At 47.4% G+C, this 14,905-nt stretch overlaps 1 protein-coding gene across 2 annotated transcripts in view; it reads left to right on the top strand.

Annotated features, from left to right (window-relative positions):
* The window catches only part of REV3L (REV3 like, DNA directed polymerase zeta catalytic subunit), a 567,479-nt gene that overhangs the window by 362,470 nt on the left and 190,104 nt on the right, over positions 1–14,905 (top strand). For both annotated transcript variants that reach the window (XM_030199216.1, XM_030199218.1), the window contains exon 20: positions 9,481–9,599. In XM_030199216.1, the coding sequence (XP_030055076.1) occupies positions 9,481–9,599 (119 nt within the window). The remainder of the gene's footprint in view (positions 1–9,480; positions 9,600–14,905) is intronic.

Below are 14,905 nucleotides of genomic sequence, written 5' to 3'. Positions count from 1 at the left end.
GAGTCTCTCCTTTGCCTCCTTTGTGCGGGATATGTCTATAAGCATTCCCTTTCCCGTGGTCTCTGTGGAAGAGCCGAGGGCCGAGATGCTCGAGGTCCTCGACTATCCATCACCACCTAGAGAGTCCTCCACGGTACCGCTGCACAATGTCCTGAAGGAGACGCTGCTCCGGAACTGGGTGCGACCATTAACTAATCCCACCATTCCCAAGAAAGCAGAGTCCCAGTACAGGATCCACTCTGACCCAGAGCTCATGCGGCCCCAGTTGCCCCATGACTCAGCGGTCGTGGATTCTGCTCTCAAGAGGGCACGGAGTTCGAGGGATACCGCCTCGGCGCCCCCGGGGCGGGAGTCTCGCACTCTGGACTCATTTGGGAGGAAGGCCTACCAGTCCTCCATGCTCGTGACCCGCATCCAATCTTACCTGCTCTATATGAGCATCCACATGCGGACCAATGTGCAACAGCTGGCGGACCTGGTCGATAAGCTCCCGCCGGAGCAGTCCAGGCCTTATCAGGAGGTGGTCAGGCAGCTGAAGGCGTGCAGAAAGTTCCTGTCCAGGGGGATTTTTGACACCTGTGACGTGGCATCTCGTGCTGCGGCCCAAGGTATAGTGATGCGCAGGCTCTCATGGCTGCGTGCCTCTGACCTGGACAACCGCACCCAGCAGAGACTGGCTGACGTCCCTTGCCGGGGGGATAACATTTTCGGTGAGAAGGTCGAGCAGATGGTGGACCAACTGCATCAGCGGGAAACCGCTCTCGACAAGCTCTCCCACCGGGCGCCTTCAGCACCCGCCCCCACGGGTGGGCGTTTTTCCCGGGCACGGCAGGCTGCACCCTATTCTTTTGCAAAGCGTAGGTACAACCAGCCGGCCCGAAGGCCTCGTCAGGCACAGGGACAGCCCCAGCGCGCTCGTTCTCGTCAACAGCGTGCGCCTAAGCAGCCCCCTGCGCCTCCACAGCAAAAGCCGGGGACGGGCTTTTGACTGGATCCACGGGAACATAGCCGCCCTACAAGTGTCCGTACCGGACGATCTGCCGGTCGGAGGGAGGTTAAAATTTTTTCACCAAAGGTGGCCTCTCATAACCTCCGACCAGTGGGTTCTCCAAATAGTGCGGTGCGGATACGCCCTGAATTTGGCCTCCCTGCCTCCAAATTGTCCTCCAGGAGCTCAGTCTTTCAGCTCCCATCACAAGCAGGTACTTGCAGAGGAACTCTCCGCCCTTCTCAGCGCCAATGCGGTCGAGCCCGTACCACCCGGGCAGGAAGGGCGGGGATTCTATTCCAGGTACTTCCTTGTGGAAAAGAAAACAGGGGGGATGCGTCCCATCCTAGACCTGAGAGGCCTGAACAAATTCCTGGTCAAAGAAAAGTTCAGGATGCTTTCCTTGGGCACCCTTCTGCCAATGATTCAGAAAAACGATTGGCTATGTTCCCTGGATTTAAAGGACGCATACACTCACATCCCGATACTGCCAGCTCACAGACAGTATCTCAGATTCCGCCTGGGCGCACGGCACTTTCAGTATTGTGTGCTGCCCTTTGGGCTCGCCTCTGCCCCACGAGTGTTTACAAAGTGCCTCGTGGTGGTAGCGGCCTACCTACGCAAGCTGGGAGTGCACGTGTTCCCATATCTCGACGATTGGCTGGTCAAGAACACCTCGGAGGCAGGAGCCCTCCGGTCCATGCAGTGCACTATTCAACTTCTGGAGCTGCTGGGGTTTGTGATAAATTACCCAAAGTCCCATCTCCAGCCAACTCAATCTCTGGAATTCATAGGAGCGCTGCTGAATTCCCAGACAGCTCAGGCCTACCTTCCCGAAGCGAGGGCCACCAATCTCTTGGCCCTGGCTTCGCAGACCAGAGCGTCTCAGCAGATCACAGCTCGGCAGATGTTGAGACTTCTGGGTCATATGGCCTCCACAGTTCATGTGACTCCCATGGCTCGTCTTCACATGAGATCTGCTCAATGGACCCTAGCTTCCCAGTGGTTCCAAGCCACCGGGAATCTAGAAGATGTCATCCGCCTCTCCACCAGTTGTCGCACTTCACTGCTCTGGTGGACCATCCGGACCAATTTGACCCTGGGACGTCCATTCCAAATTCCGCAGCCCACGAAAGTGCTGACGACGGATGCATCTCGCCTGGGGTGGGGAGCCCATGTCGATGGGCTCCACACTCAGGGTCTGTGGTCCCTCCAGGAAAAGGATCTGCAGATCAACCTCCTGGAGCTCCGAGCGATCTGGAACGCACTGAAGGCTTTCAGAGATCGGCTGTCCTGTCAAATTATCCAAATTCGGACAGACAATCAGGTTGCAATGTATTACGTCAACAAGCAGGGGGGCACCGGATCTCGCCCCCTGTGCCAGGAGGCCGTCGGGATGTGGCGTTGGGCGTGTCGGTTCGGCATGCTCCTCCAAGCCACATACCTGGCAGGCGTAAACAACAGTCTGGCCGACAGACTGAGCAGAGTCATGCAACCGCACGAGTGGTCGCTCCATGCCAGAGTGGTACGCAAGATCTTCCGAGCGTGGGGCACCCCCTCGGTGGACCTTTTCGCCTCTCAGACCAACCACAAGCTGCCTCTGTTCTGTTCCAGACTTCAGGCACACGGCAGGCTAGCGTCGGATGCCTTTCTCCTCCATTGGGGGACCGGCCTCCTGTATGCTTATCCTCCCATACCTTTGGTGGGGAAGACCTTACTGAAGCTCAAGCAAGACCGCGGCACCATGATTCTGATAGCGCCCTTTTGGCCCCGTCAGATCTGGTTCCCTCTTCTTCTGGAGTTGTCCTCCGAAGAACCGTGGAGATTGGAGTGTTTTCCGACTCTCATTTCGCAGAACGACGGAGCGTTGCTGCACCCCAACCTTCAGTCTCTGGCTCTCACGGCCTGGATGTTGAGGGCGTAGACTTCACTGCGTTGGGTCTGTCTGAGGGTGTCTCCCGGGTCTTGCTTGCCTCTAGGAAGGATTCCACTAAAAAGAGTTACTTTTTCAAGTGGAGGAGGTTTGTCGTGTGGTGTGAGAGCATGGCCCTAGAACCTCGTTCTTGCCCTGCACAGAACCTGCTTGAATACCTTCTGCACTTATCAGAGTCTGGCCTCAAGACCAACTCAGTAAGGAATCACCTTAGTGCGATTAGTGCTTACCATTATCGTGTGGAAGGTAAAGCCATCTCTGGAGAGCCTTTAGTCGTTCGATTCATGAGAGGCTTGCTTTTGTCAAAGCCCCCTATCAAGCCTCCTACTGTGTCATGGGATCTCAACGTCGTCCTCACCCAGCTGATGAAACCTCCTTTTGAGCCACTGAATACCTGCCATCTGAAGTACTTGACCTGGAAGGTCATTTTCTTGGTGGCAGTTACTTCAGCTCGTAGGGTCAGTGAGCTTCAAGCCCTAGTAGCTCATGCTCCATATACCAAATTTCATCACAACAGAGTAGTGCTCCGTACCCACCCAAAGTTCCTGCCGAAGGTGGTGTCGGAGTTCCATCTTAACCAGTCAATTGTCTTGCCAACATTCTTTCCCAGGCCGCATACCCGCCCTGCTGAACGTCAGTTGCACACATTGGACTGCAAGAGAGCATTGGCCTTCTACTTGGAGCGGACACAGCCCAACAGACAGTCCGCCCAATTGTTTATTTCTTTCGACCCTAACAGGCTAGGGGTCGCTGTCGGGAAACGCACCATCTCTAATTGGCTAGCAGATTGCATTTCCTTCACTTACGCCCAGGCTGGGCTGACTCTTGAGGGTCATGTCACGGCTCATAGTGTCAGAGCCATGGCAGCGTCGGTGGCCCACTTGAAGTCAGCCACTATTGAAGAGATCTGCAAGGCTGCGACGTGGTCATCTGTCCACACATTCACATCTCATTACTGCCTCCAGCAGGATACCCGACGCGATAGTCGGTTCGGGCAGTCGGTGCTGCAGAATCTGTTTGGGGTGTAATCCAACTCCACCCTCCAGGACCCGAATTTATTCTGGTCAGGCTGCACTCTCAGTTAGTTGTTCTTCGTAGGTCAATTTCTGTTGTTTCCTCGCCGTTGCGAGGTTCCATTGACCTGGGTTCTTGTTTTGAGTGAGCCTGAGAGCTAGGGATACCCCAGTCGTGAGAACAAGCAGCCTGCTTGTCCTCGGAGAAAGGGTATGATACATACCTGTAGCAGTTGTTCTCCGAGGACAGCAGGCTGATTGTTCTCACCTACCCTCCCTCCTCCCCTTTGGAGTTGTGTTTTATACTTTATTGCTTGTCATTCAACTGGCGGGAGCGGTCGCGCACGGGCGGGAAGACGGCCGCGCATGCGCGGTGGGCGTGCCCTGCGTGCCGACCGTCCCGCGAAGCTTTTTCCGGTTGGTGGGGGCTGCCGCGGACGTCAACCCAGTCGTGAGAACAATCAGCCTGCTGTCCTCGGAGAACAACTGCTACAGGTATGTATCATACCCTATACCATGATTTGTTCCATATACGTTATGTTCCATTTATGCTACCATGAATGTATGCACCTTAATGCAATACTATTTGTACTTCTGTTACCCGAAATGGCAACCGCCATTACAGCAAATGAAAGCCACATTGAGCCTGCAAACTGGTGAGAAAATGTGGGTACAAATGCTACAAATAAATAGGATTTCTGGGCCCAAAAAATGTTTGTGTTAAATATTTAGTTTTGGATTCTGACATGTTGATCTTGCTATGCATTGGCATGGCAGAGGCTTTGGGTTCAATTTCCATTCCACGATCGTGCACCCTCAAGTGGCTAGGGATTCTGTAGAGACAGAACGTTCAGTTGGATTGAGAGAGTTAAAGCCATCACTGTGGATCATCACCCAGTGCCCATTTTAAGAATCTGTTACCATGAATTTTTAGATTTGTTTGTTTTATTCTTTTCAACCCAATAGAAAAAATTGTATAAAAGTTTCAGGAAATATCTGTCAATTTATCAGTCAGTATGGGGACAAAATAATGCTACAAAATAATTCAAAAATGGGCAAAATTGAACAAAGGGTTCCAGAGAAATGAGCCCCCACCAAAAATGGCCCAGTTTGTTTTTATGGGAGAAGGAATTCCATCATCTCTAACCTAGCAATTTACACACAGTGAAACAAAGTAAAGCTAGGGAATTCCTCCTTCCTCTACTCTCCCGCCTCTAGCAACTACCCCACTCCTTCCAAAGTATGCCAGTCCTCAAAAACTAACCCTCTCTTACCAAAATGTCCCCACCTTAACTGCCCCACCAGCCCACAAACTCTCTACCCCTCCCCCAACCATTGCTGTAGTGCTCTGCAGATTTAACCCCCCCCCCCCCTCCCCATACAACTGCCTTAACACAGAGAGGTTGGAAAGAATTCATTAACCATGCTGTTCATGCTTTACCTACTTGTTCTCAGTTGTTTTTCTAATTTGTCACATAAGTACATAAGTAGTGCCATACTGGGAAAGACCAAAGGTCCATCTAGCCCAGCATCCTGTCACCGACAGTGGCCAATCCAGGTCAAGGGCACCTGGCACGCTCCCCAAACGTAAAAACATTCCAGACAAGTTATACCTAAAAATGCAGAATTTTTCCAAGTCCATTTAATAGCGGTCTATGGACTTGTCCTTTAGGAATCTATCTAACCCCTTTTTAAACTCCGTCAAGCTAACCGCCCGTACCACGTTCTCCGGCAACGAATTCCAGAGTCTAATTACACGTTGGGTGAAGAAAAATTTTCTCCGATTCGTTTTAAATTTACCACACTGTAGCTTCAACTCATGCCCTCTAGTCCTAGTATTTTTGGATAGCGTGAACAGTCGCTTCACATCCACCCGATCCATTCCACTCATTATTTTATACACTTCTATCATATCTCCCCTCAGCCGTCTCTTCTCCAAGCTGAAAAGCCCTAGCCTTCTCAGCCTCTCTTCATAGGAAAGTCGTCCCATCCCCACTATCATTTTCGTCGCCCTTCGCTGTACCTTTTCCAATTCTACTATATCTTTTTTGAGATACGGAGACCAGTACTGAACACAATACTCCAGGTGCGGTCGCACCATGGAGCGATACAACGGCATTATAACATCCGCACACCTGGACTCCATACCCTTCCTAATAACACCCAACATTCTATTCGCTTTCCTAGCCGCAGCAGCACACTGAGCAGAAGGTTTCAGCGTATCATCGACGACGACACCCAGATCCCTTTCTTGATCCGTAACTCCTAACGCGGAACCTTGCAAGACGTAGCTATAATTCGGGTTCCTCTTACCCACATGCATCACTTTGCACTTGTCAACATTGAACTTCATCTGCCACTTGCACGCCCATTCTCCCAGTCTCGCAAGGTCCTCCTGTAATCGTTCACATTCCTCCTGCGACTTGACGACCCTGAATAATTTTGTGTCCTCGGCGAATTTAATTACCTCACTAATTATTCCCATCTCTAGGTCATTTATAAATACATTAAAAAGCAACGGACCCAGCACAGACCCCTGCGGGACCCCACTAACTACCCTCCTCCACTGAGAATACTGGCCACGCAATCCTACTCTCTGCTTCCTATCTTTCAACCAGTTCTTAATCCATAATAATACCCTACCTCCGATTCCATGACTCTGCAATTTCTTCAGGAGTCTTTCGTGCGGCACTTTGTCAAACGCCTTCTGAAAATCCAGATATACAATATCAACCGGCTCCCCATTGTCCACATGTTTGCTTACCCCCTCAAAAAAATGCATTAGATTGGTGAGGCAAGACTTCCCTTCACTAAATCCGTGCTGACTTTGTCTCATCAGTCCATGTTTTTGTATATGCTCTGCAATTTTATTCTTAATAATAGCCTCCACCATCTTGCCCGGCACCTTTTCCAAACCAGCACATTATGCTGTTTAAAATCTACAATTCAAGTATCATTAATGTAGAAGTTCTGTGGATCTATATAGCATTTTCTGGACCAGGTTTATCCAAGTTCAGTCCTTGAGGGCTGCAAGCAGACTATCTTTTCAGGATATCCCTAATAGAAACATAGAAATATGACAGCAGATAAAGGCCAAATGGCCCATTCAGTCTGCACATCCTCTGTAACCCCTAACTCTTCGTTTTGCTAAGGGATCCCACGTGCTTATCGCACACTTCCTTAAATTCTGACACAATCCTCGACTCCATGACCTCCACTGGGAGGCCATTCCACGCTTCCGCCACCCTTTCCATGAAATAATACTTTCTTAGATTCCTCCTAATCTTGTTCCCTCTTAACTTCATTGTATGCCCCCTTGTTCAAGAGTTTTCCTTCAGTTGAAAAAGGCTCACTTCCTGTACATTAATGCCCTTGAGATATTTAAATGTCTCTATCATATCCTCCTCTCTTTCTCCTCCCTTCCATCATATACATGTTGAGGTTCCAATGTGGAAGCTCAAACGAGTGAAACCTTTTTTCCCCGAGGGAAATATTTCGCAACTTGGTACAATCTATGGTACTAAGCCATCTAGACTACTGCAACGAAATCTATGTGGGATGCAAAGAACAAATCATAAAGAAACTCCAAACTGCTCAAAACACAGCAGCCAGACTTATATTTGGAAAAACGAAATTTGAAAGCGCCAAACCCCTACGAGAAAAACTGCACTGTCTCCCAATCAAAGAACGTATCATGTTCAAAATCTGCACCCTGGTTCACAAAATCATCTACGGAGAAGCCCCGGGATACATGACAGACCTCATAGACCTACCAACCAGAAACACATCAAGATCAACACAAACATACCTAAATCTCCATCACCCAAGCTGCAAAGGACTCAAATACAAATCAACCTATGCATCCAGCTTCTCCTATATAAGCACAGAACTATGGAACGCAATACCAAAAGCCCTGAAAACAGCATACGACCACCTGAACTTCCGGAAATTACTAAAAACTAACTTGTTCAAAAAGGCATACCCTAACGATCCAACTTAAATGCCTTAACCCAGCAATACAACAAAACCAAAGCTCATACTGGACATAACTTAACTCTTCCTTCTTACGATTCCCCAGTGTGTCTGTCACACATGAGCTTTACTTTACCACAACCTCACTTTGTATTTGTTAAAACCGGTATTGACGATCACCTCTACAGTACTATGTAAGCCACATTGAGCCTGCAAGTAGGTGGGAAAATGTGGGATACAAATGTAACAAATAATAATAATATGCATAAGGGAGATCTTCATACAATGGATGTAGCGGGCATGCAGATCTTTCTCCTGCTTATTTATTAGGGATATCCTGAAAACCTGGCCTGTTTGAAACCCTTGAAGGCTGAAATTGGACAATATGAAAGAACAGTTACAGAAATATTCAAAAATTAGTTATGAATCTTAAGAATTAAAATAATTTATATGAATAGCATTAATAACGTAGAAGAAAACACCTGAGCATTTAAAATTTCCATCCTAACCTATCAGACCTTGATCATCCCCAGTTCCTGTCAGGCTCCTAAACTTAATAAATGTAACAGAAACCTTCAAAATTAATTTAAACAAAACTTATCACTCTCATTATTCATATATGTATAATGTTTTTCTGGAATAAAATCCAATAAATTATAAAAAATTTTTTTATATATATATGTATTGTGCTCAGTTTTTGGTGTATTGCTGTGGACTGATAATCCAAGTTTAGCAGGAACACCACCCTTACATCATGGCACATCCTACCTCCATCCTATTACTATTATTCAATAGATGGGTAAAATTCAAAAAAATAGTAAACTTGATGTTCAAAAAGTGTATAAATAGCAGTTACTTAGCTTAAGTAGAGATGTGCTGAAAAAATCTTCTTCCTGCCAAGTTCTTGTCCACTGCAATGTTTTTTACAAAAAATCCCTCCGTGCAAAATATAGGACCATAATGGTCACAGTTCAGTGATTTCAATTCCCTACATGGGCCATGTTTCGCCAATCTAATGGCGTCTTCAGGGGAACTGATCTGAAATACAGGTTAAAGATTTTATCAAACCTAGCATTTTATCTCATATCTAAAATAGGTGCAAAACAATCTTACATAATCTAAAACTTAAAATATATTCCTTTATAATGGAGAATCCAAAATATAACTCACTGTTCAGCAGTACCAGGGAGGAGCCCCACCCTGTCCGGTTCACTAGCCTGCTCGAGAACGCCCACACATGCGCAGTATATATATCTCTCAGGCATCAGCTGTTTTCAAACGGCGGGAAAACGGCGGCTCCTAAACTTGCCAGAAATCTATCCATTTGATAAGAAGAAATGTAGAAACAATTATCCAAGTGCCTGAGAATAAAATCATGCATTAGCCCCATTATGAAAATTCAAATGATTTACTTCCTAATGCAGTTCTTTCATTAATGAATTGATAAATAATAACAGAAAGCATCTTTGTATTGTGATTAGTGAATTTTATTCAGCTGAGTATGGGCAAACAAAGAATGGTACATTTTCTTCTTTGTAGAGAACTAATATGTGCTTTCTGTTTCCATGTTGTAGATGACAAGAAGGAGAACAGATTTGCCACTGAAAGAGATGAATATGGAGCAGACACAATGAGTGAGATCAATATAGTTGGGCGAATTATATTAAACGTTTGGCGAATGATGAGGAGTGAGGTAAAGATAAAGAAAAACATTTTGTGTGTAATTGTTGGTGAGGGAGCTGCAGTATATTCTAGTAGAAACTATTGGAGCATCATTTAGGGCATCTTTTACTAAGGCACGCTCACGTTTTTAGCGCACGCTAAAATTGTGGGAGCACCAAATGTTAGAGACGCCTATAGGAATGCATTGGCGTCTCTAACGTTTAGCGCGCCCACAATTTTAGCGTGCGCTAAAAACGTGAGTGCGCCTTAGTAAAAGACCCTCTTATTTAATAAACACTTGTATTCTGCCAATCCAAAGCAAGCTTCCTCTCAACAAATAACAAAATTCAAACACTGTTGTCAGGGCTGTTGGTGAAGAAAATGTCATTCAGTATAAGGATTGGTTTTGGCACTCCCTTTTCCTTTTGGTCTTAATGACAGTCTAACAAAAATAACAATTCATACCACCCCTCCCCTAGGGTTTGGTGCCTAAGATGGTCATCCTGCATGTCCTCCCCTAAGGATACCTTGAGTCCTTCGGCACCAAAGTCTCTTGCTAGCCCAAAGATCAAATATATGTTTGCTCACCTAGTTTACACCAGCAGGAGGGCACTGAACATGAGCAAAAGCCAAGAAGATCTAGGATTGAGGTGCTGTCAAAGGGCAAGGACTGGTTATGTAAGTAATCTTTGATGCATGAGTTTCAGAACAGAGAGTTGCTGGCGTAAGCCGTCTAACTCCTTTGATTTTGACAGGGTGTGCAAAGATCTAGTCATAGCACTGGGACATTATTGTATACTGATTACACGAGTCAAGCAAATTACAAGTAATGGTAATTGAGCATTAATAATGTAGTTAGACCTCTCAAGTTCCTTTGATTTGGTTCTGATGAAGTTGGATAGTACTGGAATATCTGGTAAAATGCTAGAATGTTTCAAGGGTTTCCTTTTGAATAGGTCTTACATGGTCAAGATGCAGGGGAAGTTCTCAGAGTGTTGGTGACCTGGTTGCGGGGTCCCTTGGGTCCTCACTGTCACTAGTCTTGTTTAATGTGTTGCTATCATCTCTGGGTAATTTATTTGAAAGGGCCGACTACCAAGTCTATATATTCACTGATGATATTACTGTTTTGTTTACAATTGACTCTGTATTAGAAGATACACTGAGTTACTGTAGAGAGTGTATGTCTTTCATCAATAATTGGATGAGTGATAATCTCTACAGATTAACTATGGAGGAACAAATTTAATCATTTAACCAAAAATTGTTTTTGAATTATGAAATTAAGAATACATAAATTCCTTCATCAGAATCAATTTAGATTAGTAATGCAGTCACTTATCATGAGTAAATTGGATTCTCCAAAGACAAGCAGGCTGATATTCTCACAAGTGGGTGACGCCACGTCGGCCCCGGAGGATTTTAAAGCAAAATCTCAAAATCTCTTTACGGCGTTCCGTCGCGCGAGCGATCGTACTGCGCATGTGCGCACACCTATTCCCGATCGCCGAGCGGACACGCCCCTCAGTTTTTCTTTTTCCGCGTCTGAGGAGACACGGAGTTCGTTAGGGCTTCGTGTTTTCTTCAGGTCTTCGGAGTAAATCTCTTTTTTATTTTTTATTTTTATGGCAGGCTCATTGTGGCTTATATATACAGGTATTTTTTGTACCTGAGGCAAGAAAAAAATTTAAGTAATTGCCAGAGTCACAAGGGGCTGTGCCTCAACGAAGCTTATAAGCTTCTCTTTTTCTTTTTTACTTGAAAGTGCTGGTATATTGTTATCTGTGGGCTCTCTCTAGCCAGCAAATAAAACAAGCCCACATTTTTTGATCCATTTATTAAAACTTAAATAAATTGCTCTCGAGAGCTGTGAGAGCCTGCTTCATGGTGAAGATGTATGTCACAGCCACTGAATGGGCAGCCTGGTGACACAATATCAGTGGTGTAACCTTTGAAGTGAGTCTCCACCCGTCTCGGCGTCTCCTGCTCTGCAGGTCATTCGGACGCATCGGCGGAAGTGTCTTGGGCCGGATCATCTCCCTGTGAAGCGCAAGTAGTGTCTCAAAGTACCGAGACGTATTCTACTCTGCCAGGGATGCCCAAAGGACCGGATCATCTCCCTGTGAAGCGCAAGTAGTGTCTCAAAGTACCGAGACGTATTCTACTCTGCCAGGGATGCCCAAAGGACCGGATCATCTCCCTGTGAAGCGCAAGTAGTGTCTCAAAGTACCGAGACGTATTCTACTCTGCCAGGGATGCCCAAAGGACCGGATCATCTCCCTGTGAAGCGCAGGTAGTGTCTCAAAGACGAGACTTATGCTACTTGTCAGGGAGTCCGACAGAGACCGATGCACGCTGGGTATAGTTATGCATCGAGTAGGTCTCCACCTGCCTCGGCGCCTCCTGCTTGGCAGGTCATTCGGGCGCATCAGCAGGTGTCGGTACCATCGGTGCCCAGAGCTTTGCTCCCTCTGTTATGGAGGTATTCGGGCTTCAGACATCAGTCGGTGCCGAGAGCGTTGCTCCCTCTATTATGGAGGTATCCTGGCATTGGACGTCGATACACCGCATCGGTACCGGGCATCATCGGTACCGTCGGTACCGAGTATCATCGGTACCGGGTGTCATGGGTACCGTCGGTACCGAGTACCATCGGTACCATGGGTGCCGTCGGTACCGAGTATCATCGGTACCATGGGTGCCGTCGGTGCCGGGCATCATCGGTACCGTCGGTACCGAGTATCATCGGTACCGGGTGTCATGGGTACCGTCGGTACCGAGTATCATCGGTACCGGGTGTCATGGGTACCGTCGGTGCCGAGTATCATCGGTACCGGGTGTCATGGGTACCGTCGGTACCGAGTTTCATCGGTACCATGGGTGCCGTCGGTACCGAGTATCATCGGTACCATGGGTGCCGTCGGTGCCGAATGTCACCGGTGCGTCGGTACCGAGGAGTATCGGTACCGGGAACATTGGTACCATGGTCGGTGCCATGGGTCCCGTCGGTACCGGTACCATCGGTACCATGGATTCCGTCGGCACCGGGTATCATCGGTGCCGAGTCGGCACCAGGTATCACCATCGGCATCAGATATCATGGGCACCATCGATCACAGGTATCATCGCCCATCGGTACCGAGTATCACGAGTACCATCGGTATCGGGTATCGTCGGTACCATGGATAGCTATCATGGATACCGTCGGTGCATGACCAGGTACCATCGGTACCATCGGTACCATGGGTGCCATTGGTACCAGGTGTCTTGAGCACCGTCGATACCATGTGTACCATAGGTACCGTCGGTGCTGTTGGTGCCGAATTTCATGGGTACCATCGGTACCACATGTCAAGGGTCCCTTCGGTACTAGGGTATCATGGGTACCATCGATACCAGATATCATGACTATCATCGGTACCAAGTACCATGGGTTCCATTGGTACCGGGGGTCATCGGTACCATGTGTATCATCGGCACCGTCGGTGCCATGAGTACTATCAGTACCATCGGTCACATCTCTGTTATGGAAGTCATCTGGCAGTCTGGTTTCGATTCCCTTGCATTGCCAGATGTTGTCCTTGGCTTCGAGACCATGGGTACCATTGGACGCCATGGATGCTACCGCCTCCCGCGGCATCTAGCTTTTCAACTGGTCTCCTTCACCGATGCTGCCTCTGGTATAGGGTTCGCTCGTAGAACTTACTGCGCCTCCATACCTTGGCTTCCAGGCCCAGAAATGCATGTTAAGAATAGCCATTTTGCTACAGGAGAACATATTTTCCATAGCTGTTCTGTAGAATTGTATGTATGACAGTTGCTCTATACTGGTCAATGTTTGCATCTGAGCTGCTCTGTTTGACTAGTTGGCTCAGTTCAATGATGGTTCATCTGATGAACATGAAGGTCATGGGGTTTTCTCTGCTGAGAATCCTCTAGATCCTCTATTTCTCTTGACACATTACAATGGAGATTGTCAATCAGCCCAATGCCAGATGCTCGAGGTCCTGGACTACCATCTTCAACTCAGAACTGATAGCAGTTCTAAGAACTTGCTTCGGCGCCCCCGAGGCCAGAGCATACATTCTTAGCCTCCCTTGGAGAATGGCGTACCAGGCTGGCATGATCGCGTCCAAGACCAAGTCCTGCCAGATCTTTATGAGCATTCCCACCGGAGTAGGCTACATCTTTTTTCCAAGTGTCGCAAGTTCCTGTCCAATGGCGTTTTCATCACTTGTATTGTAACACCTAGATTTCTGCTCTAGGTATGGTGATGCGCAGACTCTCATGACTGTGTGCCTCTCACCTGGAGGAGGAGACTCAGCAGAAAATTGTTGATATGCTGTGCATACACTTCCTCATCTCGGAACTTCTTTAAAGAGATCAGCACGCTCGTTCTAGTCAACGGCGTGCACCTAATCAGGCTCCTGCAGCTATTCCGCAGGAACCAGAGAGGGGTTTTGGAGTGGCTCCAATTCAGCATAGCCACTATATAAAAAAAAACAAAAAAAAAAAAAACAACAAATGTCCGTACCGGCCAATCTGCCTGTCGGGGGGAAGTTCAAATTTTCTCCACCACAGGTGATTTCTATATCCTCCAACCGGGGGGTTTTTTCAAATAGTCCGGTTAGGATACATTCTCAATCTGGAATCAAACCCTCCACATTGTTCATTGGAAGTTTAATCCTTTAGCTTCCATCAACAGTGAGTACTTGCAGAGAAACTCTCTGCCTTTCTCAGTACCAATGCAGTCGAGCCTGTTCCACAAGGGTAAGAAGGATTGAGTTTCTATCCCAGGTCCTTCCTTGTGGGTTCCGTCCCATCATAGACATAAGGGGCCTCAACTGATTTCGTTCAGGATGATTTCCCTGAGCAACCTTCTTCCCATACTTCAGGAAAACAAATGGTTATGCTCTCTGGACTTACAAGATACTTCTACTCACTTTGCGTCCAGAGTATGTTTTTCCTAGTGCCTAGCTGTTGTTGCAGCGTATCTTCATGGACTGGGAGTGCAAGTCTTCCCTTAACACGTTGATTGCCCGTCTCAACTGATTACAGCACAGTAATATTGAGACTTCTAGACATATGGCTTCCACAGTTCACGTCACTCCCTTGACACTTTTGCACATCTAGAGGATGTAACCCAACTGTTCGCCAGTCTTCGGAATTCCCCTCAGAGGTGGTTAATTCTCTCCATTTTGATTCTGAGGTGTTCAGTCCACCTTACTCAGTCAAAAGCTGCTGACGAAGGTTGCATCCCTCCTGGCTATCCAACCTAATTATTTTAATCAACCACACAATCGGGTTGTGATGTACTCGATAACAAAGGAGTACTGG

Source organism: Microcaecilia unicolor, chromosome 3, assembly GCF_901765095.1.
Source record: "Microcaecilia unicolor chromosome 3, aMicUni1.1, whole genome shotgun sequence".
NCBI lineage: Eukaryota > Metazoa > Chordata > Amphibia > Gymnophiona > Siphonopidae > Microcaecilia > Microcaecilia unicolor.
Note: the sequence above shows the minus strand (reverse complement) of the source record. Positions and strands in the feature narration are given on the sequence as shown.